We start from the raw sequence: 24,665 nt of genomic DNA on the forward strand, positions 1-24,665 counted from the left end.
CTTCCGGGTGACTGTCTGTGAGGAGTTAGTGTGTTCTCTCCGTGTGTCCGCGTGGGTTTCCTCCGGGTGACTGTCTGTGAGGAGTTAGTGTGTTCTCTCCGTGTGTCCGCGTGGGTTTCCTCCGGGTGACTGTCTGTGAGGAGTTAGTGTGTTCTCTCCGTGTGTCCGCATGGGTTTCTTCCGGGTGACTGTCTGTGAGGAGTTAGTGTGTTCTCTCCGTGTGTCCGCGTGGGTTTCTTCCGGGTGACTGTCTGTGAGGAGTTAGTGTGTTCTCCCTGTGTCCGCGTGGGTTTCCTCCCACAGTCCAAAAACACATTGGTAGGTGTATTGGCGACTCAAAAGTGTCCGTAGGTGTGAGTGAATATGTGTGTGTGTGTTGCCCTGTGAAGGACTGGCGCCTCCTCCAGGGTGTATTCCCGCCTTGCGCCCAATAATTCCAGGTAGGCTCTGGACCCACCGTGACCCTGAATTTGATAAACGCTTTACATGGATGGATGGATATTATGCTCCATGTCAGGCATTCAACTGAAATTCATTGAGGTCTAATTTGTTAACATTTCCTCACAGCAATGGTCTGAACCTCAGGGTTTGTGCTTCAACACATCGCTGCCGTCTTGAAACATTTGCTGCACTAACTTTCCTTATTTTGGAGCTGGAGTCCTCTCTTTAGCGAACTGACCATGCAGGGTAAACAATCAGTTTGGTTGACACAGTGGCGCAACAGGGAGTGACGCTGTCACACAGCTCCAGGGGTCTGGGGTTATGAGTTCAAACCCTGCCCCAGGTCACAGTCCATGAGGAGTTTGGCGTGTTCTCCCCTTGTCAGCGTGGGGTTTCCTCCGGGTGCTTCAATCTCTAATTGAACAATTTATTCACGTATATTTATGTGAATGGAGACTGTAAAATGCTGATGTATACATGAATCTTACATAAGTCCCACAGGGCCTCAGGGGATACACATAAATAAATAATAAGGTCAGATAGGGGCTGTTGACACACTGTGACTCTACACAAGGCCCTGTGAGGGTAGCTTTATTAATAAAACTTGGGCAGATCCACGCCTCCTCTTGTCTGAACAGCTCTGAGCTCGTTCCTCACGTCCACAGATTTCTCACAGCTTTGTGAAGTCTAACTCATTGTATTGGGTGTGTGTCCCGCACTGAGAGAAGTGTATACACTCACACACACTCACACAATGGATTTAGGGCTGACACTTCTTTCATTAACTGCATCTCTCCAAAAGTCACACCAGGAGCCATTTCTCATCTTCTTCTGCTCCGGTTTCTCCAGCTCTGTCCAGGTCTTATATAACAAGGAGTGGTCACTGCCTCACACTCGCTGCACCCTGCACATTCACACAGGAGTGAAGAAACAAGCAAGAGGTGGGGAGGCCACAAAGCTTTTCCAGTCTTTTACCACCTGTCGTGTCTTTAACACATATATCTTATGGTACACCACATCAGAACTGTGTTTTCATATTTCTTAAATAACTTCCTCAGTGTCTGTACGTGGTGTTAACGTCATGGAGGACCTTTAAAACTTCCTTGGAGAGTTTTAAAATAGTCGCATGGATGATAAAATCCTAATTAGTCTTTGGTGGAGGATAGCTGTGAGAAGTAGCTCCGAGACGACTAATGCCCATCTGCCAGAGGAAGAGGATGACATGAGTTTAATGTGAGTGGACAGAGAGAGCTCTCTGACCACATTCAGCTCACGTACTTGCCCTCCTTCAGAGACTGGATGACATCTGAATCACATTTACACACTGCAGAGCACGGTAGAAGACACTCAGGAGGACAGCACCGTGGGGAGTGGGTTTAGGACACAAACACAGCGCACTCAGCCTTTATCACGACGGTGTTTTGAAGCAAAGCTACATTACACATACACTCTTCAGCATTGTTATATCTCAAAAATCGTACGCCACTGTAATTGCCCCTAATTACCTTCATTAATGCGAGAGTGTTCACAACGTATTCAGAGTTCTATTCAGCGGTCAACGGATCTCTATCGGTTTTACACAGTGGTGTAAATCCAGGCACAAAGCCTTGTTACCTTTCCCAGGCGGCTGATTGGCTGAACTGAAATTGAAAAACTGACAGAGATGATGCAACAAATGTTTGTTTACAGAGTGAGTGATAGGGTCCTGTAGGGGGCTTCTGATAAAGACACCAGGTCCAGCTCTCTGTAGTGACCTCTCAGATCCAGGGGTGTGTGTATACACAGTGACAGAGCGGTATGTTACTGACAGAAACTTCACCAGGGTTTTCAAACTGAAACAAAAACCACTACAAGTGATTTTACTTTCATGTTTGTGTACACTCTTTTGCCCAGGAGTAAAGTACTCCATCGAGGTTTCCGTCTCTAGTGTTGAGGGGCTCCTCTGTTGTGTTTGTGAAGCTGAAGCTGAAGAAAGACAAGGCTGGGATTCATGTTTATTTACCTCCGAAAGTCGGTAATTTTAATTACAGTTTCAAGTCAAATCACATGCAACATTTTTTCGTTTAAAATGAATGAAACACAAAATTAGCAAAACAACAAACGAAAAAAAAAATCATATTTATTTTCTGTTTTTTTATTTATTTTCTCCAAAAAAAGTCAATTAAATATACAAAAATAGAGCTTACAAATACTGTACAGCAAATGTTTCCAAAAATATTCTGCTGCAGAATTTTTAGTTTTACAAACATGTTTGTGAGCTCCACAAACATTATCAGTGTTAAACACAGAGGGGAAGGGAGGGCTGTGTGGGGGTTTAAGGGAAGAACAGTGCTACGTAGACACAGGTGGGTGTGTGTGTGAGTGTGAGGATTAATGGTTGAATGGAGGGCACACCATAGGGGGCGCTGGTGGGGGGGAGGTAGGAACATTACTGGAAAAACACACTCACTGTACACCACGAACCACAGAGAAGCAGGGGATAGTGGGAAGCACAGGAAAGAGAAAGGAACAGGGGACCTGGGGGGAGACTATACAATATAAAGGCTCAAAGTCTACAATCTGAATATTGGCAGTTAATTATGAACGAGGACCCATGTGTTAACGTAATCTCAGCCAAGTAAAATAACAGATGATGTGGATAGGATACAGACAAGGCCTGGGTTTGTGAGCTTGGGTTAGGGCTGCACGATATATCACTCAAATCATTATCACGATATTAGCCTTTGTGACACTCATATCGCTCCAAGCTGCAATATGCAAAAGCTTACAGAGGAGTTCTAGTGGGTGAGGGACTAATCACGAAATTCACATGAGCCAACAAATGTAAAATAAATAAATAAATAACACACGCTGATTTTTAACCAGATTAAGCAGTCACTTGGTTCGTACGTTTTGTAAATTATTGTAGAGTGGTGGTTTTATATTGTGCAGCTCTAGCCTAGGGCAAGGACTGGGCCTACAGAAATGGCGTCTTGGCCTCTTTCACACACCTTTCAAGCCAGTCTCAGGCAAAAGTCAGAGACCACCTTCCATTCGGATCCCAAACCCTGTTATCTTTGAGTGTGTTTGTGAGAAGCAGGCAAGGGAACTGACTTGTACAGGAAGTAAATAAAGAGCGATCCCTTACTTTTGCACTGCCCCCAGTGACTTTACTGCATCCTAAGACTCCCCGGTACAATCAAGGGCTGTCTCAGGTTTAAATTCAAACAAAGTAGGTCCAGTTTAGGCGCCTCCAAGATACGGTACCTGTCCGACTAATTACAGTTAGCACGCATAAGGTGACTAATACGTGTAGATATACATATATTTCATCCTATAATAAGTATAGCTATGTTTTTTTATGTAAACTGAGTGCAGAGCTTTTGGCAACTGGAGGAACACTCTTAAAACTGTTGCATGGGTGTTCTATTATTTTTGTCCTTCAGCTAGGTTATCTACAGCCTTCCACGGCCTATTTGCTGAGAGTGGCGACAACGTTCAAGGTTGTAGTGACGCTAATATCAAGAAGGTGTTTAAATGAAGCAGAGGCTTGGACACAGCTATGTTCACATTAGAATTCACATTTTCACAGCAATTTCCTTCTGAATCCGTCTGAACTTGATTCTGAGGGGAATATTTATCACATACTGTAGTTGGATGTCTTAAAATGTACATTTGGAGCAGACAAGCCTTTTATTTATCACTAAGACCAATCGCTTTACACTTTCACCTCATGCTCTGAAACGACCTATGCAGCATTTTTACCCTCATACCAATTGCAAAGCCTTACTGGGGGTCTCCATAAACAATGCACGGGAGTCCACACTGGTCAGGTGGAAATGGCTAGAATGTAGCTTCAGAAAGAGTGGGCTTTATTCAGCTAGGTACAATGAGCAGTGGAACAAGCTGCTGACAGGGGCGCTGCACCTGGCTCAGTGCAGAAAGGGGGCCACCGTGGAGCACTGCAGTGTGGGACATTAGCTTGTTTGTGTACCGGATCCCACAGCAGATATGCTGAGCAATACTGCAGTGATGCTGGGACCGGTTTGTATAAATATTGGGACAAAGTTAGCGGAGAGGCATTTTGTGTGGGAGCCGAGTGGTTGTTGAAAAGAAATGAACGTTATTAATAGCAATAAATCAAACTTCCAAGGCCTCTTTTGGATCTAACTTGGGTTGTGGTAGGGTTTGGTGTTTGAGGGGTGTGTATGCATGAGCTTAAACCATTCTGTTGTTTGTGAAAGGGAAAGGGAGGGAGCAGGACTGACTCAGGGTTAAGGAATTTTAAGCCAATCTTCCTCTCTTCTCTGGAGAGATATGCTTTACTACAAGCCAAGACAAATAAACACACATTCAAATCAGTGTAGTGCATAATTATGAAATCCCATGGAAACGAAGCACAATAAGACTATGCAAAGGGTGCTGGAGGCTGGAACATGCCGCTGATGCCATTCAGCCATGACAGCATCAGTGAGGTCAGGTACTAATGATGGATAATCAGTTCTGGATTACAAGTGCCAATCCAACTCATCCCAAAATGTGGATGGAGCTCCATTATTCCAGAGATAGCCGTTCTCAACTATTTCACAGGCCAATTACGGGAGGTTAATACCCCTCTCTCACTCTTGGCAACGTGGCATGGTGACCACAGCATGTGCAGCTGCTTCAGAGCATTTCATTTTATTTGTAGGAACATTTGTGTTCAAAGTGGCCGAAGTCACTAATTATAAGTGGTGTCTATAAATGTTTACAAATACAGTGTAACTTAATTAATTTAAAGCTGATTAATGACTGCGGTTGATCTGTTTTTGAACAGGGAGGCATTGCAGGGTGGGACTGGTTATATAAATAAGAGAGAGGGGGACTGGTGATCTCTTCTTTGCTCCATGTGCCAGGAAGTGATCTCAGAGCATATAAAATGGACTGACAATGCAATTCATGTGGCAATGTTATACACAGCGGGTGCCTAACATATATACTCTATTTTAACACACACACGATGGTTCAGCATTAGAGCAACACTGCTTTCTGCCCATTTCTTTCTGAACATTACAGAGTACAGCTTAAAGTGTGGTGCTGCTAAAGGATATAAACTGTCTGTGCAGAACAGTGTGTGTGCGTGTGGCAGCAATGCAATAAACACCTACTGGAACTCGTGGAAGCAAACTCCATCTGGGCAAAGTGACCTCATTCAAACTCATATTTCACATTAGACTGGCCAGCACCCTTAGGTCATTTCAGTGCAGTGTTTGTCCACAAGATCCTCCAAGAAGACCCCCTTTTCCGCCGGCAATAACCAGCTCCACCACTGAAAAATGAAAAGTTGTTGGCCTTAAGATCATCTGTGATGCCCAATGCTGTTAAAATAAGATGCAAATATATATACAGAGAGAGTCAACATCTCTCTATTAGCTTATAACATCTGGGGAACGTAATGCTTGTGCTAAATCCAGATATATTTAAGTTTATTTGAAAATGTAGTTTGCTGTTTTCACTTTTTAAATAGAAGAATGCAAAGCACCTTCTGGTGTACTATTGCATTCACTCGCATTTAGCAATTTTAAATTGCTCCACAAGGGGTGCTATTTAGTATTTTGCATCAGTGACACTAAGGGGTCCGTTTTAATAATAAAAAAATGTATACGCATTTTAACAGTACTGCCCACCTATTACATATTGAGGCCTACATCTCCTAACAGTCAAGGTTCTCCTTGCTCATTCTAAGACAACCCACAAGAGCAGCAAAAATGACCCATTTGTATCAATACCAACACTGATTCATAATATGTGACAGTTTTTGAACATGGCATGGCTCCCTATTCCCTATATACCGCACTACACAGGTGCCCAAGAATCCTAATTAGTGCACTACATATATAATAATGAGCCCCCTAATTCAGTCTGTTTATATTTCCACAATGAAAAAGCTGTCCTCCCTTTTTTAATATACAGTATAAACTTAAGAGTCCTCTCTAAGACCAACCCAGATATTGTGGCTCTGTATACATTACTAAAAAAAGGGATAGAAATAACACAATTAATTGAAATAATATAAAATATGACCTTGCTACTATCTTCACAAGTGATTCAGTTCGAGTCCATGTAAAGTGCTTGTAAAAAAAAAAAAAAAATTAAACTCTTGTTAAAAGCCGTTGTTTTTCTTGTTGTTGACATTTTTGTTTGCTTCAATAGTTTTTATAGTTTGTTTGGGGGGGTGGGGGGTTCCCGTAGCCTCTTGTGCTGGTGTCCCCAGAAAGAAAAAAAGTGCTTTGGTGTGGAACAGTCTGAAACGGTTCTTCGTCGTCCCCTCAATAAAAAAATGAAAACAAAATGAAATTAAGATAAAACAAGAGTTTCTTGGGATTCGGCAGTCATGGTATTGCAGTGAAAATCCGTTGTGGATCCAGAGTCCAGGTCACGTGTTTGTTCTCCAGCATGACCCCGGCATTGTGGGTGTGAGTACCTGTACAGTAGAGTGAAAGAGAAATGAGGGTGGAGGATGAAGGGTGGTGGAGTTCAGCACTACACCAGGTTCTCCACCCCAGGTAGAGGCTGCTGTGTGGGGGGCGCTGCTATCTCAGATGTCCCCTGCTGCTGAGCCAGCTGCAAAACTGGCATATTACACAATGGACACACCTTCCTCACCTCCAGCCACTTGATGAGGCACCTATGAGACAGAAAGAGAGAGAGAGACAGAGAGAGAGACAGAGAGAGAGAAAGAGAAAGAGTACACTATTTAAAACCAGAGTAGCTTAAGCATCACTGAATGTTTGGAGATTTTCCGAAGTGAAAGTGCAACCAGTTTCTAAGACTGAACCTTAGAGGGAGGAAATATAACCCTTAGGATTTGCTGGAAAAACGATAAGCCCTGAGAAGCAGCAAGTAATGAAACTGAAAGAAGAGAAAAAAAGTTTGGCAACAGAGCATCATTTACTCACAACAAAACAATGCAAAACAATGACAGCATCCTCCGTGGGTGAGATACGGAAAGAGGAAATGATACAGCTGCACTGGACGTCATGTTCTGTGGAACTCACTCCTGCTGTGACCATGAGAGACATACCAGGTCCCTCACAGCTGCTAAAAGAGCTCTTCTCTTACCACTGGTTTTGTTCATGTAAACAAAGCTGGACACAGCCTATGGCATGCCTTAGGAGTCTTTTCTCCTGTCAGTAAACTTCATGAATCAGCTGATAGCTGATAGAGAGAGAAAGCTGGGGTTTCAGAGCAGTGGAGAACACAGACATAGGGATTGAGGCATCACAGGCTCCATGCTGCTAAATTATTCACTGCAGATTTTCTAGGCCTCTGGGTCCCATAGGAAGGGAAACAAAAAGAGTAAATCGTAAGCTGAGGGAATTCTATTTACACTGCGACCAAACCAATACCTCATTCAATATCAGTAACTACCCATAATTATGCTGCATCCTCTAGGGCTTTGAATGATTAACTGGAATGTGCTCAGCTCGGATGTGACGTCACTCCCAGCTCGGACATACGAGATAAATGGAATGCAGCAATTCTTACGGAAGGGTATAAAGAACCCAGAAGTAGGCTGTGTATCAGGCTCTGCGTTCTTATTACTGTTATAGTGTTATATCACTCTTGTCTTGTTGATGATGTTTTCTGGCTTTAGTAGCTCGGCTATCACTCAACATAATTACTAATGCTAGTTTATTTTCACCCCCATGGGGTTGCCACTGTCAATCATTCTGCAATCTGACGCGCTCTCATTTCAGAGCTTGAATTGTTGGAGCATTTAACTATTATTAAATAGCCTTACTATAAATAAATATTAAAAATAACACTGTTAAATAATTTCCTGGCGTATATTTAGTTTTAAAATACATTAAAATACATATCCTCTTACAGTCCCTCACAGAGATGTTCCACTGGCACTGTTTACACACAGTAGAGAGACTAAAAGTCGCTGCCTTTTGACACACACTACTGCTGTTATCTAGGCCAGGGACCAGCCTCAACTTCCACAAACACAGACCAAGAGGGGGAACAGGAGAGAGGCTGAGGCCTGGCACTCTGCCAGCAGAGACCTTCCATTCATGTAGGTCAGCTACATTTCTAGTAACCTCCTCTGTCACACACATGCATGCCTGCACAAGCATATGTACACACACACACACACACACTTTTGTATTCAGTTTGAGCTGTTTTGTATTAGATATCAAGAAAAGGCAAAGTGTGGCCCATTTAAATGCAACCCATTTCTATGACAACTTGTTCAGAACATATTCATGCAAATTGTGAAGCTGTCACACTGCTAATTATGGAAGCAGTGCATATTGAATCCTATATACAACTAAGGCTGGACAAAGTGTTTCAGTATCATTCATTCATTCATTCAATGATTTGATTTTTAAACACATTTTCAATATTTACATTATTTACAGCATCAGTCACTGACTGAAGTTCATTACAGGGCACTGCCATCAGTTTATTGCACTAGTTTTTAAAGTTAGTTTAAAAATATTAATGTTGACAAAGCCTAGAGGTTTAGATTTGTCAGTGATGTCATGTTTCTTGTTTTTCCTGCAGATTTTCTGTCTATTTTATTGTTCATATTGGAATTATATTTTATCAACAGAAAAACTAAGAAATATATTGTGATATCAATTATGGCCATCATCAAAGCCCTACTATACAACGCATAATAGATGGTTATAGATGAATGCATTTGTTTTTCTACACCCCTAGACTTTGTGGCTGATACAGGCGTGTTCAGTTTTCCAAACAAAATGACACAAGTGGTACTCACTTTCTGTGAAAGGCGTGTTTGCACGGGCAAATCCCCAGCTCATCCTTCTGTTTAAACTCCTCCAAGCACACGGCGCAGATCTGTGGATGGACAGCGAGAGATGTGAGCAGATATTCCAGTCAATGAGCACACAAAATACCCTGTTTATACACAGTATCCCAAGCATCAACACAGCCATCCACTGGACTACACCGAGCATTCAGGCTTGAGTTGCCATTAGAGGCAGTAAGGTGAGACTGATGCTTTATGTATACAAAATATGGGTGCAGGGGCTTTAGATGGACTCTCATCTTTATTTCCAGTTATTACATAAACAGGACATAGTTCACTAAGGAAACAACAAATGGTTTATCTCCATTTTGCTTATATTTGACTAGAGGCTTAAAGATTACAATGGATAATGTGTAGCTAAGCTTTTTTCTTGGGTAACTTTAATACTTCACCAGTTAAAAATGGAAACAACAGTAGACGGCAAACATAAACCAGCATCAAAGAACTGGTAGCTAGTACCTTTATATATATAAAATATGGCAGATCATTCATTTCTGCTAAGACATTGAAGACAGGAAGAGCATTCCTAGGTTCTTTAAGAACATGTCCAGGCAGAGAACGAAATGAGCCAAACTGAAACTGATTCCTGCTGTACACTATGCTACACCCAAAGACCAGCCCTGGGAGTTACTAAAACTTATTACTCAGAATCTTTGGTTATATAAAGACACTCTCTGGTGTAAATAGGTTTTTTGCCCTGTTAACTAATTTAATATTTATATTATACACCAATCATGAGCAAAATAAGCAGTCAACACTTTGGCTGAGGATTGCCACTTAGAAACGACAGTGAACCAATGATAAACAAGGATTCAGGCAGTTAGGGTTTCTTATGTTACAAACCTAAGGAACAAATCCTCTCAGTACACTTGTAATGTAGGGTTGGGTAGAAAAAGGGGCAGGGGCTTATTGGATATTTATAGATTTGTGCATACTGAATGAAGCTGAAGTGGGTTTTTTTTTTGGAAATTAATTTGAAATATGTCCTTTTGATGAACAGAGAGGAGTTTTTGGTATTTAATTGATGACGGGAGAGGGACTTCAATACTACTATGAAGCTAATAAGCTAATAGTATGAGAATTTCAAGTGTAAATACATGTTCGTAGGTTTGGGTTAATTCAGAGACTTTGGCTTCATGCACTTTAACCCATTAATCTCCTATAACCAAGTGCCTCACAAGCAGACGGTTGTGAGTATTTCATGATGGCTACTTAAACTGCCATGAGTGGAGTTACACATCCACAACGGCCAAACTGAAACTTAACGAGTGTCTTAAATCTTTCTAAGAGCTATCGTGTTTTCTATCACTGTATAAAACCTGCATGAGGCTCATGATGCTTCACTCACTGCAATCTCCCGACAATAGGGCCAACGCTTAGACAATTGTATCACCCTGATGGTATCCAGCAAACCGGTCTGCATTTGCCCCAAGGAACCAAGGCTGAGTAACTTCATGAACAGGAGCAAAAGCGGTTCCACATTGGTTTTGTAGCCCTAATGCAGCTACTTTATAGACAATGACAAAGACTGTATTGAGATGAGACTAAGCAGCCACAGCATAGGGGATCCAAAACAAAAGGGGTTGGCACTGACAGCTCATTATCAGAATATATTGTTTTCCATATCATTCTTATGCGTGTGTTATCACACGTTCTGTTGGTGGAACTTGGTGTCAGTGCCTTTGGTTTTCATTAGAGGCTGTTTGTTTTCAATGTAAGTGCAGGACTGTGTTGGTGGGGATAGTTATGTCAGACTGAGTCAGTCTAAGCAAAATTGACAATGCAAGAGACCAACCAGTGTTACACAACAGGCATCTGTGTGACTGCGGGCACATGTTTTATGTGGTAAGGGCAAGGGGTTAAACGCCTCTGCACTATGAGCTGACACCCACCGTGCTTGTGACAGGAAGCCACCAGACCTCTTGGGTGCCAGAATGTCATCGCATTCCATGTAGATTGTATGTATTTTTAACAGTGATAGCTCTGCTGCAAGGGACTGTCTGATTGGTATATGGTTAATATATAAAGCTGCCCCTAAATTCCCTCAAAATCTGGATATTAATGTTAGCATTACTATGTGAGACAAGTTTAGCAACAATAACAACACACTGCATTGCTCAGCTCTGTAATTCGGCCAATTACATTAAACTAATTACTGTCAGATTGCCAACACACACATTGCTCACTGTCAAAACTACAGCAAACACTGGATTACAAATCACCTCACAATTATTACTGTCATACTCCAGAAAGTACATACTGAATTAAAATCATTCTGTGATTATGCCATACCCAATAATCAATGGCTGCAATTCTAATATGTCTAATGCACTAATATAGCTAGGATTTTTTATTTGTCATGAATCATGCCAGGCTCAGACATATCGTCACTCTAAGATCAACAGTAGACTGCTGTGCAACTGAAAGACTGCGGTAGAGCCACATTCTGTTGTCTGAATCTCACTGTGGTTGGACACTTGCAAGGCCAGAAGCAGCAGCCAGACCTTTAATGGACCCCTGAAACAGACAGTATATTTTTGTCTCTTTCACTTTCTATCTCTATTTTTTGCTCCCCTCCTGGTTCACTCAGCTTTCAGTGCAATGGTTACCTTTTATCCAAGAGTCATAATTTTCCATGTTACCTAAGAGGGTCTTCACAGAATGAAAATGAAACGGCTCAATCGTTATAAACTTTACTTTATATATGCACTTTTTATGGTGTGATTAAATTATGTTATGAGTGTAGAGTTTATTCATCTACTTCCTGTGAATAGGAGTGTATATATATATATATAAATATACACACGCATTCTTGACAAACGGCATATATCTTCAGGTCTATGTAATCACATTTCAGACATATTACCTAATATTCAGACAGCTGACTTCACTAGACGCTGGTTCTGCTGTAACTCTCTCCCCCTCTTATATAAGTGCAGGGGCACAGAGGGGTGTGGTATTATCGTTATAGGTCCTGCTAGACCACTCTTTGTTCACTTGGCTCTTAAAGATAAACTACAGACATTCCAGAAGCCAAACCACAAGCCTAGGAACACCTCCAAAATTACGGGACTGTCCATCTAAAATGTTGCAACTCAAAACAACACATGCAGTGTTCCTGAACAGGGAAACAACACAGTGTTTCTCAGATTTCTCAGCTGTTGAGCCACACGGCTGCAGCATATAATAATGAAATCATTGTGCCTGTCCTCTTGGCTTGTGTGCCCAAACCGAAGACGCCAAATAGTTGCTCATGCAAATCTACACCCCTTTATGTAAGCACCGTTTTTTGCTAATTTTCTACAAACTGGACTTATCAGTAGAGAGAAATAGAGCATTGAGAGGATCCATATCTTACTCTATTGTAGTAGTATTCCCTAGGGGAAAATGTGTGGGTTTATGTACTAAAAGCAGACATGATTCTTTTTTATGAAGCCATTTTCTAACCTCAGTTCCTGAGTCTTAAATGAGCTGTGTGTTGCTGTGCCTTTAAGGCTGATATGTAACCTCTGTGCTGACTGACTGAATTGTATATGTACTGGGCTCATTCAAACAAGAGCCCCAGGCTGAAATGAATGGGTGAGGGGAACTGCTTTAGGATGAATAGCTGAATAAACATATGTGTTGTTTTTTCTTGTTTGTCCAGTGTGAAAAGAGCCAGGAGTCATTCCAAATGAACAATCCCCAAATCTGGGCTAAAGTTATCTTGCTCACTCAGAGATTCTGTTTAGTGACACCACCCAACATTGAGTGTTTCTGAAATTTTAAAATAAAACTAGGCTTAGTCTGCCCAGTTTAAAACACCTGTCTTTAAGATATCTATTTTCCTGATACCACCTCTATACAAAAGGCTGATTGTAACTTGACTCAGAAATGCCCATGTGTTTATTCAAGCTTATTAAGCAATCCTGCTGCTGGCTTCAGGGATGGGAGATGTGAAAGCAGTCCTTAAAATCTGTTCAAAAGTGCTTGGGCTGGGGGTCGCATGTCCATTTTGCTGACGGAATAAACCCAACACACGTAAGCTCTGACGTCTGTGCAAGACACCCAACAAAGCCAGAAAGGTGTAAATAAAAGCAGATTGGCAGGCTGAATACAGGGGCAAACTTCCCCAAATCTCTCAAACTGGCAAACTGCAATCAACTACTTCAATCTCTCAGAAACATCGCCAGCATTTGAGGAGGTGCTTTCTCTTATATCTAGCTGTCACACTGCTGTTTGTTGATGTCAGGAGGAGAAGATAAAGGATGTTTGGGGCAGCTATTAAATTGCCTGAAGTGCCTGCACTGTACAATTCAGAATGGCTTAAAACAACAAATGCACGTCTCCAAATCTCTAAATAATTATTCAACACCCTCACACACTGTGCCTCGCACTCTCACACAGTTTGATCTGAGTGACAGAGCAGTGCGTTGATGTACTTCACTGCAAAAAGGGAACTTCCACTCGTTCTACAAAACCAAGCCATTATTTGCTTCTTGGTAAATTCAAAGTCTTCTGCAGAAAATGAATGAATTCTGCATAGCGTTATCAATTTGGATTTCTTCTATTCGTAATGATAAGAATCACTGTGTTAGATTTATCTCATGCACCACCGTGTAAGCATTTCTTAACATTACTTTTAAAAAACAAACAGCTTAGATTTAAAAAAAAATGTAAAAAATGAACCACTGTTGCCTGCCAACAGCACAGTGGAGTATTCCAAGTTACTATCTTAGTATCAAGTTCATTTCTCTAGAAATTACCCTTTTTTATTCTTCTCAATTCTGCCTAAAAACTGTTAGAAGTTCCTCTTTAAGGTACCGTGCTTTTCTAAGTTGCTTTCTCTGTAAGAGCTTTAGATAATTAATGTTTTCCCACTATGGATATGTACATGACTAAACCCTGCGGTTTATACAAACAGCGTTTCAGTCCCTGAAGTCCTAGAGTAAGGGAGATTTTTTTTGTTTAGCATTGTGGATTATGGGAAATTCCAGCCCTTATGGCAATCCGGATACTCTGTAGACGGTCTGGATATGTTTGGAGTCAAATGGTGCCGTCTACTTTCTTGCCACTTAATTAGAAACCCCTGCTTCAGAGAATATATCAGTTTTTTTGATGCACAGTTTGTGCTAGCCACTATCAGTTTCTGTCTTCAGAAGCATTTATGCCTAGTCATTTTGACTGTGGACCATACTCAAAAAGAATTACACTTCAAAACCATAAACCATCTGATATGCTGATAATAGCCCACCAGTAAAATATTATCTGGCCAGTGGTGTCAGTGGTTCTTTTCTATTTAAGGATATGAAGCTTACAGTTTTTGTTACCAAGGCAGAACCGAAACCAAAAGGCACCTATCACCTTCCTGTACAGCACCACACAGTCAAGATTACTCACATACATCACCCTCCTGTGAAATTAATCTCCTAAACATGAGATTACATGTGTCTCCTTTTTGCAGTGTGAGAAAGAGCTCTCATTTGAAAGTATGGAGGTGTGAGGCTTGGGTGTATTTATAGCTGTAAATACCCTCTTACTGGGCACTCTATGTGTTGTTCTCAGTATTCTACAGCACAGCCATCTCATCACATGGCTCTAAGATAGTATTTCAACACCCGTGTTAGCATTTTGAACTTTATATTATGGATATAATTTGAAGAAGGATGGGTCACGTTTTACATCTCAGGAAACTAATATAAATCTAGACGTTCATAGGTTCAGCAATGATACACATTCATAGCACATCTTTTAATTTCAAATAAAACACTAGATGAATATAGACCAGCCTGGTTTTGATTCTTTACTACTTACTACTATTGCTACTTTTACTTCAGCAATAAACTTAATGAGGTGCACTTATGCCACAAAATAACACAATCTTCCAAACTGCCAAGAGCAAACCTGAAATTGCTTACCTCATGCAAGTTTAGCTCTTTGACTTTTTCCTTCTGAATAACCTGGAAGAGAGATAAAAGAGAGCAGTGAGGATGACTGAGCATTTGCTAGGATACAAAGTATTTCTTTGGTACAATGGCACATTGACAAGCTGGCAATAAACTCCCTTTCAGTGTCTTTCAGTTTTTTTTAGAGCTGTCTGAACACACTGTGGGCTTCAGTATTCTACACTACCAGAATTCAAAAGGACCTGAAGACAGCACTAGTAAAAACATCTGTCAGGTTTCTGTGTGGAGGATTTCTGGTAGAATGCAGCTAAAGAATATTACATTTAATGAATTCTCTATACGTGCAATGATATAAGACAAATACGTGAACCAGAAGGTATGCTGGAATTATCTGCCATCTGTCAACTGCTGTTTTTAGAATTATTCATTTATAAAGTGTCTGCTGAAGTGACATAAGGAAGTCAGGAAGTTAATGCTGTTATCACTAGCATTGATGCTTGTTTCCATAGAAGTGTTTATGCCGATATTCTCAAAAAAGAAAAATGAAAGCTTCTCTCAGGATCACCAACAATGCAAAGTGATCTGAAGATAATACGATGTTGTAGAGGATTGCAATCTCTGTAGAGAATGCAATGTCTACAGCTGGGTTTGGATTTAGGCAGTAGACATAGTGCTGCTGGGATATTATTATAATTAACACTGCAACCTTCTTTGCTTCTCTAATTAATGTTAAACAAGTGTTCTACTGCTTTTGTGCTGGAATGATCATTAAAATTGCAAATGGCTGCAACAAAAGCTAGGTATACTGTAAAAAATGTTGTGCCTAATGAGGGTATAATGGTATTTTTGGTTAATCAAATGAATCAACCCAACTTTAACATTGTTCAATGCTTTTGAAAACATTTTAAAACTGTAACAGAGGGGGAAACCTTGCACAACAGGCATTTAAATATGTAACGTGAATGTCTTCTTAAAATAAAAGGGTCAAGACAAACTCTTTAAGTTCTCTTTATAAATGGACAGAACCGAACTGCTGTAGTCTTACAGATAGATCAAGTTCAAGTTCAAGAAGTTTGTCATTTCAGCAGTTTACAGTACACAGTGAAACGAAATAGCGTTCCTCCAGGACCAAGGTGCTACATAAAACAATACACAACATTAAAGTGCAGCTAGTGCAAAGCTAGTGCAAACATAAAACAGTGCACACACATTAAAGTGCAAATATACAGATAAACTCATAAAAATATAACAACAATTAAATTTAGGATAGTTTCTATACATAGTTTATATTGCCTGAGAATATAAAGGTACATTTTGTAACTCTGTATATATACTACATCTTACTCTCATTTTAGAAAAGAGAGGACAATTCTTTTTTTTAAATATTCCAAGACAGCAAAAATATTATCTATGATGCTATGATACAAGTGCAGAGGTGTTGCAGCCACTGCAGCCACATAACAAGGACTCGGTTTTGACCTCAGTGGCTGGGGATTAAGGGATGCCTTCCCCACCACGCAGCAAACATATGGCTGCTGACACAACTGCAAATGTAATTAAGTCATGGTAGGGGACATCAACCTCATGAGGAGGGTAAAATAAGCCCTGATGCTTAATTTAAAAAAAGCACATGGCAAAACCTAAAATAGATTTTCCTACCTGTTTGTATGCATAGAGCTCCTTGTGTGCCTGATGTCGCAACCTGAAACAATTCAGGAGAAAGACATCTGGTTTAGTCACAGAACTAAGAAAAACAACTAGCTTATTTTTTTAATCTGTGTGGAAAAAAAGGTCAAGTATATGCAGCAAGATAAAAGTAAAAATGACACAATCAAGCCAAGAAATCCAGGCAATAACTAATTGAGTTAACAAAAAGCCTGTTAATATGCCAAAGTCTTGATCAACCACGGAAAAATAAAATGCATCAATTACACTTCACCCAATAAATGTCAATTGCACTTCAATTCATTTACAGACCAGAGATATGTATTTCTCCCATTGATTGTTAATCATGGAAAATAGCTTCAGTCTGAAATAGGATGCAATGATGAAATCTAAATAAAAGATTTTGTGTTCATGTAGTGCCTCCTAATCTGGATCAGTGCTGGCACAATTCATACTGTAGACTGATTATGGAAATTTCATAATACTACAAAGTTGCTAATACTATAAATATTACACCTGCCCATCAGCTCAGGTTTAATAATAGCTCTCCTTCTCTGGTAGGCTGCAAAATACATGTTGGGTTGCATCTTGTGTGGCCACAAGGCTTCAGGCCCTAACACTAATATCCAACTTGAACCCATGCTAGTTACAGCAAGTACAGTCACAATAATTACAATATCTATAGGTTTTTTCAGTATTTATTGCTGACCATTTAGCCTTTTTATATCACAACAATGTGAATTTCCACCTTCTGGTTTGATATTTGAATAAAAGAAAACAACAAAAGTATCTGGCTGATGGTAAACAGCAGTTTTTACAGTTTGTTTATCTGAGTTAAGCTGTGCCTGCTGTCACTTTGGAGCAATTAAGTATTGACAGCTAGGAAGCAAGACGGCTAACTAACCAAACTGGCCACTTTAGGCTTGTTCTTAAAAGTTATATACAATGAACATAGTGGACGGCTAACTTAATAATCACCTTTTTTCTCATGGCAATGAAAAATATCTTGACTGAGCCAGCTCCAGCCAGATCTAACAGGAGTGTTGGCTGCACTGAACCAAAGGCTGAGGTAGTCATTACTACATCGCTAGAAATTCAACACTTCCTATCCAGGGTTCAGACTATCTTCACATGTGTATGTGTGGCTTGTGGACTTGATTTAGCTAGTCTGAGCTAGCTTCTGCAGACCCACTCTTAGGCCTAAGCCTGTCTGAGCCAACCCTTAACTGGCCATTTATGAAAATGCTTGTTTGCGTGTGCCTAAGTGTTTGTGTCATAGAGCAAGTGTGTGTGGAAAATAACTGGAATGCCTCAGTCGTTAGGGAACAAGAAAAAAAATAGATCAGGAAAGATTTGCAAATTCTCCTTATTGTTCTGTGGCCGTGTTTAATGTCTAAAGTACTAGAAGGGAATTAATGCCAGGGGAATTCATCCAGACATTTTTATTATTCTTGGCCGGTGTTTTACACAATAGAATGAGACTATGACAATAAACAATAAACCCAATAAACATGTCTTAATTCCAGAATATCATCATCATCAGATACAAAACATAAATATTGTATAACCCAGTCATCCTCTCTGACATGATAGCAACATTATCAATTACATCAGCCTATTAGACAAACAGAAAAAGTTGAAAGTGGGAAAAAATAAAATGAAAATAAATTTGTAAGATTTACCTCCATAACAAGTAACCTTAACCTCTCGGAGCAGAGTGAGAGGGATCTGTAAAACAGGCAGCACAGTCTAGGATAGACACTGACATTCTGAAAAAGACTGGCAGGTAAAGGTGCAGAACTCCCATTGGTGGATAAGTGAGGAGAGGACAAGGTGGGGGGTGTGGGGGGGGGTGTATAGAGTTGGTAGCGGGTTTCTTTCGTTCTTTTATTGGTGGTAGTGTTGGTACTATAATATATGCCCAAATGTTTGTGGACACTCCTACAAAACCCACAGCTGGTATAAAGCAGATGTAGCCACATTTGAGTCCAAGGTCACAACACCAAACACCAAGTGTCAGCAAGAGGGTTGTAAACCTGCTAGTATTGGACTGTGGTGTGGAGGATGTGGCTAAATGCATTAATATTTATTCAAAGCAATGTTCCAACCTCTGCTTCAGAGATCATTGGATCCAGATTCCAGGCCATGATTCTACAATGGCTCACCAACAAGCCATTGTAAAATTCAGGCCTGCAACCTGGATCAAATATCCGCATTTGATAACCTCTGTTCTAGTGTAAAGCCACTGCAGAAGTGTTGAGAATAGGGCAATGTTAATCTAGATCTAAGAGGAAATGTTGGAGGATGTGGTGCTTTCAAAGTAGATTTGAAACGTTAATGTATTTTAAAACACATTTTAAATACATATGTCAGATTTGTATAAAAAAAATAGCTTAACAATACACAGAAAGCATGTCTGACTAAATAATACAAAGCAAAACACAATCAGATATCGTTGAATATTTAGAAAATAACATGAACATTGTCCCAAACTGACAATGGCATATTCAGTGCTTTAACACAGCTGCTATGAAAGCTGCCTGACTGACCCTTGGGTTGTGTTATGAAACTGTCGAGCGCTCAGCCTGACGTGTAAACAACAGTAAAAATGTCAGACATGAGTGTGAATTTAGATTTCCTCTTCTTCAGATGGAACAGCAAGATAAACACCAGTCTGCTCGCCTTGTGTATTGTGTGTGCTCTCTGGGTCTGGGAGTACTTCACGCGTGTGTGTCTCATCTGGTGAGGGGCTGCTACATTCAGCCTTGTGTCAGTCGGTCTATGTGTGGTTAAACACAGCCTCATGTTCACTTCAACTCACGACTCCCTCATCCTACAGGTGAAGGCTGCATAATCCTTAGATGTACTACATTCTATTTCTATTACATAATTTAAATGAACTTATATAACTATGTAAGGAACGGATGTTTCTTTGTTCCGTGTACGGTACTTTTATTTTTTTCAACATATTTCATAGAGATTCAGCAAAGTATTAGGCATTATATAAAGGATAAGGCACTTTGTATTCTCAATTTGTAAGCATGTAACTGCGGCTTATATTTAAAGAAATAAATCGGGATCAGGTAAATTGTCAAGAGAGACTCCATGTGTGACCTTAAAACAACCAGAACAAGGCAGCACCACCCAATGTAAATGACCAATAAGGGCTTGCAAAGCAACCAAAGTGAAGACAGTCACTTGAGACGTGCATTAAAATATCAGTATAAGGAAACTGCATGTTAATAATAAGGTAACTGCATATTTAGAGTGAAGATGCTGTAATTTTATGTCTAAGCCAAATGCTACAGAATTTGCCAAGTGTGTAGACAACATTTAGGACACTCATTTGCTGTGAGATGACCCTCCAGTCTCAAGGTTTACTCCAAACCGTAACTGCCACTTCCCTCCATTGTTTCAACCATGATGAACGGGAGATATGGCACAGAAAAATGTCTTGATGGAGGCAGGGTAGGAGGCTGCTATTTTCAGTGCTTTCTAAATTTGCAACTGTCGTCATGTTCGTCTCACCCTGCTGGTATGGTGCGGTATGAATATTTCAACGCTGGGGTTTCAGGTGCAGAGGAAGCTGGGTAAATCTTAGTTAGCTGACTTAGTAAAGGGGAGCATGTTGGGAAGGGAGTGTTCAGCATTTGTAGTTTGCATTTGGTCAAATAGACAAAAGGGAGACTGCATCTTTAGAAGCTTTTCAGAGTAAATGTAATGCCCGTTTAGAAGTGACTTGGTAATCTGACCAGCTCTTTTTCATTAAAGAAACAAATCAGTTGCAGTTAACTTTAAATAAATCGCAGTTGTGTGATGTGGGTGCAGTGAGAGTGAAAAGAATTTACATGAGAGGAATGAAATGGGAACTTACCCCACTGGTTTAGGTGAATTTAGCCACTGGTTCTCACTGTCATCTAGTTAAAGCTACAGTTGTCCTGCTGTACTTCTAAAAATATGATTGGTTGGCCTTATGACTAATGGCCTATGGTACCATCTTATTGTGCTGAATAGAGAAGAAAAAAAGCCATAGGCCACATTCAAGAAAAAAAAAGAAGTGTATGGATGGGTATTGTTTGACATGTTTCAGATTATCAAGTCAGGACTGTGTACTAGCTTCTCCAAACTGTGCTGTTTGACCGTCTCACTCTTTGTGACAAATATCAATAAATGTAAAAACATCCTGGTTCACAATTCATTCAAATACCAAACATCTGCAGCCAGACCAATTTGAAATGGGCTTTTGTTTTATGTTTTCCAGTGTACCACAAGCTGGCCACTCCTTAGTTCATTTGCTTATGACATGATGTAATAGGCTAACAACAAACCATAGTGAGCTGAGCAATATGATTAGAGGTAGGCAACATGATGATCATTTAGTTATTTTGATATGTTTATTATTAGCATTAGATTTCTCTAAGCACGGTGTGAATTTTCTCTGTACTTAAGGAACACTGACCCACTGACATGTATTTGAAAATATTTCTTACCAAAGGTTGTAAATTTAACATTAGAGTTTTTAAATGTGACACTGTGTTGAAATATAATGAAATGTATCATGCCATGAATTACAGTGATATAATCCCTTTGCCAAATTGAGTGACAGAAAAGATATTTATATGAATAGCCTGTAAAATGAACCACTCATAGGGATGTTTGCTTTCAAAGTGGATGTATTCCTGTTTTTAACTGAAAAAAAAGAAAGAAAAAAAAACACGTTCATTGCAGAAATATCAAGGCGGCTGGCCATTCATGTCTCTTTCGGTATTGAACGGTGGGCTAATGATTAGGGTATGACTGCACCATTCAAAGTCGCTGCAGCCTTCAAAGTAAACGTGATAAAAGAGCCTTGCTCTCCCTGCCCAGTGTACAGATGAAAGAGAAGTCCTTCCAGGCAGCTCCATCTGTCAGAACTTTGTCCTCTAATGCAGGTTTCTTTTTCCCTGCACCTCCTATTCCCCTCTTTTTTTCCATTATTCTTCATTTTCAGGACATTGAAATGTGTTATAGGGACTCCAGCATTGCCCCATGTGAGGTGAGCTCAGCTCAGGGCAAGAAAATCTGTCAGTGTTTTCTGGCAGGTACATGAAGTCAACTGGGTCATTTGTGAATATTGGTGTTTTGTTGGCTTTTATGGTCGAAACCACTCTAGCTTTACAAGGGAAACCAATGAAGTTAGGAGCTGAACTTTCCACTGTTTACTGAGCTGGAAAGACTGCGGTACATATCACTCAGTAGTTTATGAGTTGTTTTCATAAGTTGTTTACTACACAATGCAAACTACAGCTCAAAAGCCAGTAGGTCATAAAGTATGACTTGTTCCTGTGTTGCATCTAAAATATGGCCTAGTACAAAAAATGTGGTGTCAGCGTTCCCAAACCCTTGGCCACTTTGTATTCATTAGAATTTGTGCCGGTGATGTTAAAACTGCAAACGTGGCAAATGAACCAAGGAATGCAGTGCTAGCCAAAAAGGCTCCATATTCCTGACACTCTGCAATAGAGATGCAAGCCAAATTGGTCATGCTTCACAATTGTATGGCATCTTACATTGATACAACTCAATATAGGTGCTTCAGAAGAATGTAGAAGGGCTCTGTGGCCTTACCGAATTAGATAGCAACAGAAGAGAAGACTGAGGATGAACACAAAGATGGCAGTCCCAAAGACGACAATGTAGATATTGAGGGGGAGGTTCTGAAACCCTATATTCGGCATTCTGAAACTGTAGTGCTGGAAATCCGAGGTCATGGATGTCCTAGAGGAGATAAGAGCAGAGGTACATCATTTCACTAAACCTTTAAAAGTACACAGCGAATTCACCAGTGTTAAATCAACACTATTAGTGTTAAATGAACACTGTTAGTGTAATAATTTAACGCTCTCAGTGTTAACACTAATAGTGTTGCTGTCTTCACTTCACATGTTACATTCTCTCTATCAATATTTCTAAATGATCTCTCTTCATGATGAAACATGCAGGGAGTTGTTTTTATTTACATAATCAGTACACCATTTTAATGTAATAAACCATGATATCTATAATCATCATTTCATTGCCCACCCCTAGAATTGAGTTTACTAAGTGAATCTTATCAGATGCAACATCAGATGAACATCATCTCACTCGAGTATAAATGTCAGCCAGAGGGGCGTAAGAACGAGTATTCTATCTGAGTCAGTCAGTCAGAATTTATCTGCAGTTCTCAGCAGTTTAAACTAGTTGTAGCCTGTTAGCAATCGGAACACCAATTGCTTCACATATGTCTTACGAATGCAAGCGGTTACATCACGGCTCGCTTTCTGATAACACCCCTGGCTTGTCTCCATAACAACCATTAGTGGTCCCTGCTACAGTAATGAACAAACGGACTGCCACTTATTGTCTTGCGGGTGTGTGTGAGGAGACCTAGATGGAGCACCAGGCTTCTGTTAAGTGAGTAAATTCTGCAGTGTGAGCTGAAGAACATCCGTCCTGCAAGAGCTATTACCCAGCAAGCCCATAAGCTGCCATCTCAGAGGAATCAGTGTCTAGTGATCTCTGGAGATTTGAAACCACTTCACTTGCTCTGACCTCTCATGAAGATTATTTTCAAAAACTGGCTCAGATATGGTTTGCCCTTGACAAGGGAGTTCAACTCTCCAAACTTACAAACAGAACATTTAAAAATGTTCAAAACATAATATTAAGACACAGACAACAGTCCTGATTTTAGGAGTATTTGCAACTATTCACTCACTATATATCCAGTATATCTGTACTCTACGCACATCTTTGGTGATTTAGCTCTGCTTTAATTTGGCCTGTTCTCATGACTTGAGATTATCTATGAAAATTATCAATGATATGATATGATTTACTTTTGCTTGGCTTCAACACTTGAAACAACGTTTGGGAAGGTCCTACACTTTGGCCTGCCCGCTTGAGAATATGTGTCTTAATAATATCTCTATTAGTATTATTTTTTCCCCATGGCAGGTGGTAGGGCAAACAAAACAACTGTAGACTATTGAGTCCAGTGGCAATTCTTAACAGTTCTACCCATCAAACCTATCTTGGGTATTTTGGTACTTGTTCATTTTGGCCTGTCATCTAGCATATTTATTTTTCAGATATATTTTAGATGTTTTGCCAATAAAAAGTAGTGTCAAGCTGATCTCAAAAAAAACGTCGTACACCAATTAGAACCCTGCTAGAATTACACAAAATGACTTTCATGATTCTGTTTGTGTCCTAGGTGTTTGCAGTATTTACACTGTATTTACACAGTATTTAAGTAAGCACACAAGCTTGTATTCGTGGGAAACATGACATTAACTTTGCAGGTTTGTTACTATTTCATTTTGGACTTGCTTTGTGAGGATATGCTTTCGAAAAAATAAATGTCGCTTTGTTTGCTCTCTCACATTTTCTTACCTCAAGAGGACTTTCCCCTATTGCCCAGAGACTTGAGCAGCTCAAGCACTTTGATTCAAAAACGTCTAACCACCGGCACATGCTCCCCTCTTCCAACGTTAAAACTTCACTGGAGCATGGCTTACAAACAACAGTGTTTACTCATCCATAAATCAATAACTAACTGTGATAGGAACAACAGAGGGATGGGGCCGGATCTCCCACACACTCCTACACACAGTCATAACAGTTGTAATAGTTCACGCGTGAAACCTCCGGCGGATGGTATGTGGTGGTAAACAGAGGTGGCCGTTGGTTGGCTGGTTTGAGTCCAGTCTCCATCCCACTGTCCAGCTACGATGCCAGTTATCCCTGGCACTGTGCCTAGTGTACCCTGCCACCCACTGTACGACCCCCCTCTCTGAAACACATCCACTATCACACATCCCTTCAGTAGTTTGACTTAGATGAGTTAG

At 40.3% G+C, this 24,665-nt stretch overlaps 1 protein-coding gene across 2 annotated transcripts in view; it reads right to left on the minus strand.

Annotated features, from left to right (window-relative positions):
• Window positions 1-2,497: 2,497 nt before the first annotated feature.
• rnf24 (ring finger protein 24) overlaps window positions 2,498-24,665 on the minus strand; it is a 34,284-nt gene continuing 12,116 nt past the window's right edge. The window contains exons 2-7 of one of the 2 annotated variants that reach the window (XM_066660826.1): window positions 22,402-22,551; window positions 16,789-16,831; window positions 15,142-15,183; window positions 9,194-9,273; window positions 7,066-7,087; window positions 2,498-6,883 (exon numbers count right to left, since the gene is read on the minus strand). In XM_066660826.1, coding sequence (XP_066516923.1) covers window positions 6,836-6,883; window positions 7,066-7,087; window positions 9,194-9,273; window positions 15,142-15,183; window positions 16,789-16,831; window positions 22,402-22,544 — 378 coding nt within the window. In that variant the 5' untranslated portion in view covers window positions 22,545-22,551 and the 3' untranslated portion in view covers window positions 2,498-6,835. Of the gene's footprint in view, window positions 7,088-9,193; window positions 9,274-15,141; window positions 15,184-16,788; window positions 16,832-22,401; window positions 22,552-24,665 lie in introns of both variants that reach the window. The other variant, XM_066660825.1, reaches the window with a different exon arrangement.

This window comes from Hoplias malabaricus, chromosome 2, assembly GCF_029633855.1.
Source record: "Hoplias malabaricus isolate fHopMal1 chromosome 2, fHopMal1.hap1, whole genome shotgun sequence".
In the NCBI taxonomy this organism is placed as follows: domain Eukaryota; kingdom Metazoa; phylum Chordata; class Actinopteri; order Characiformes; family Erythrinidae; genus Hoplias; species Hoplias malabaricus.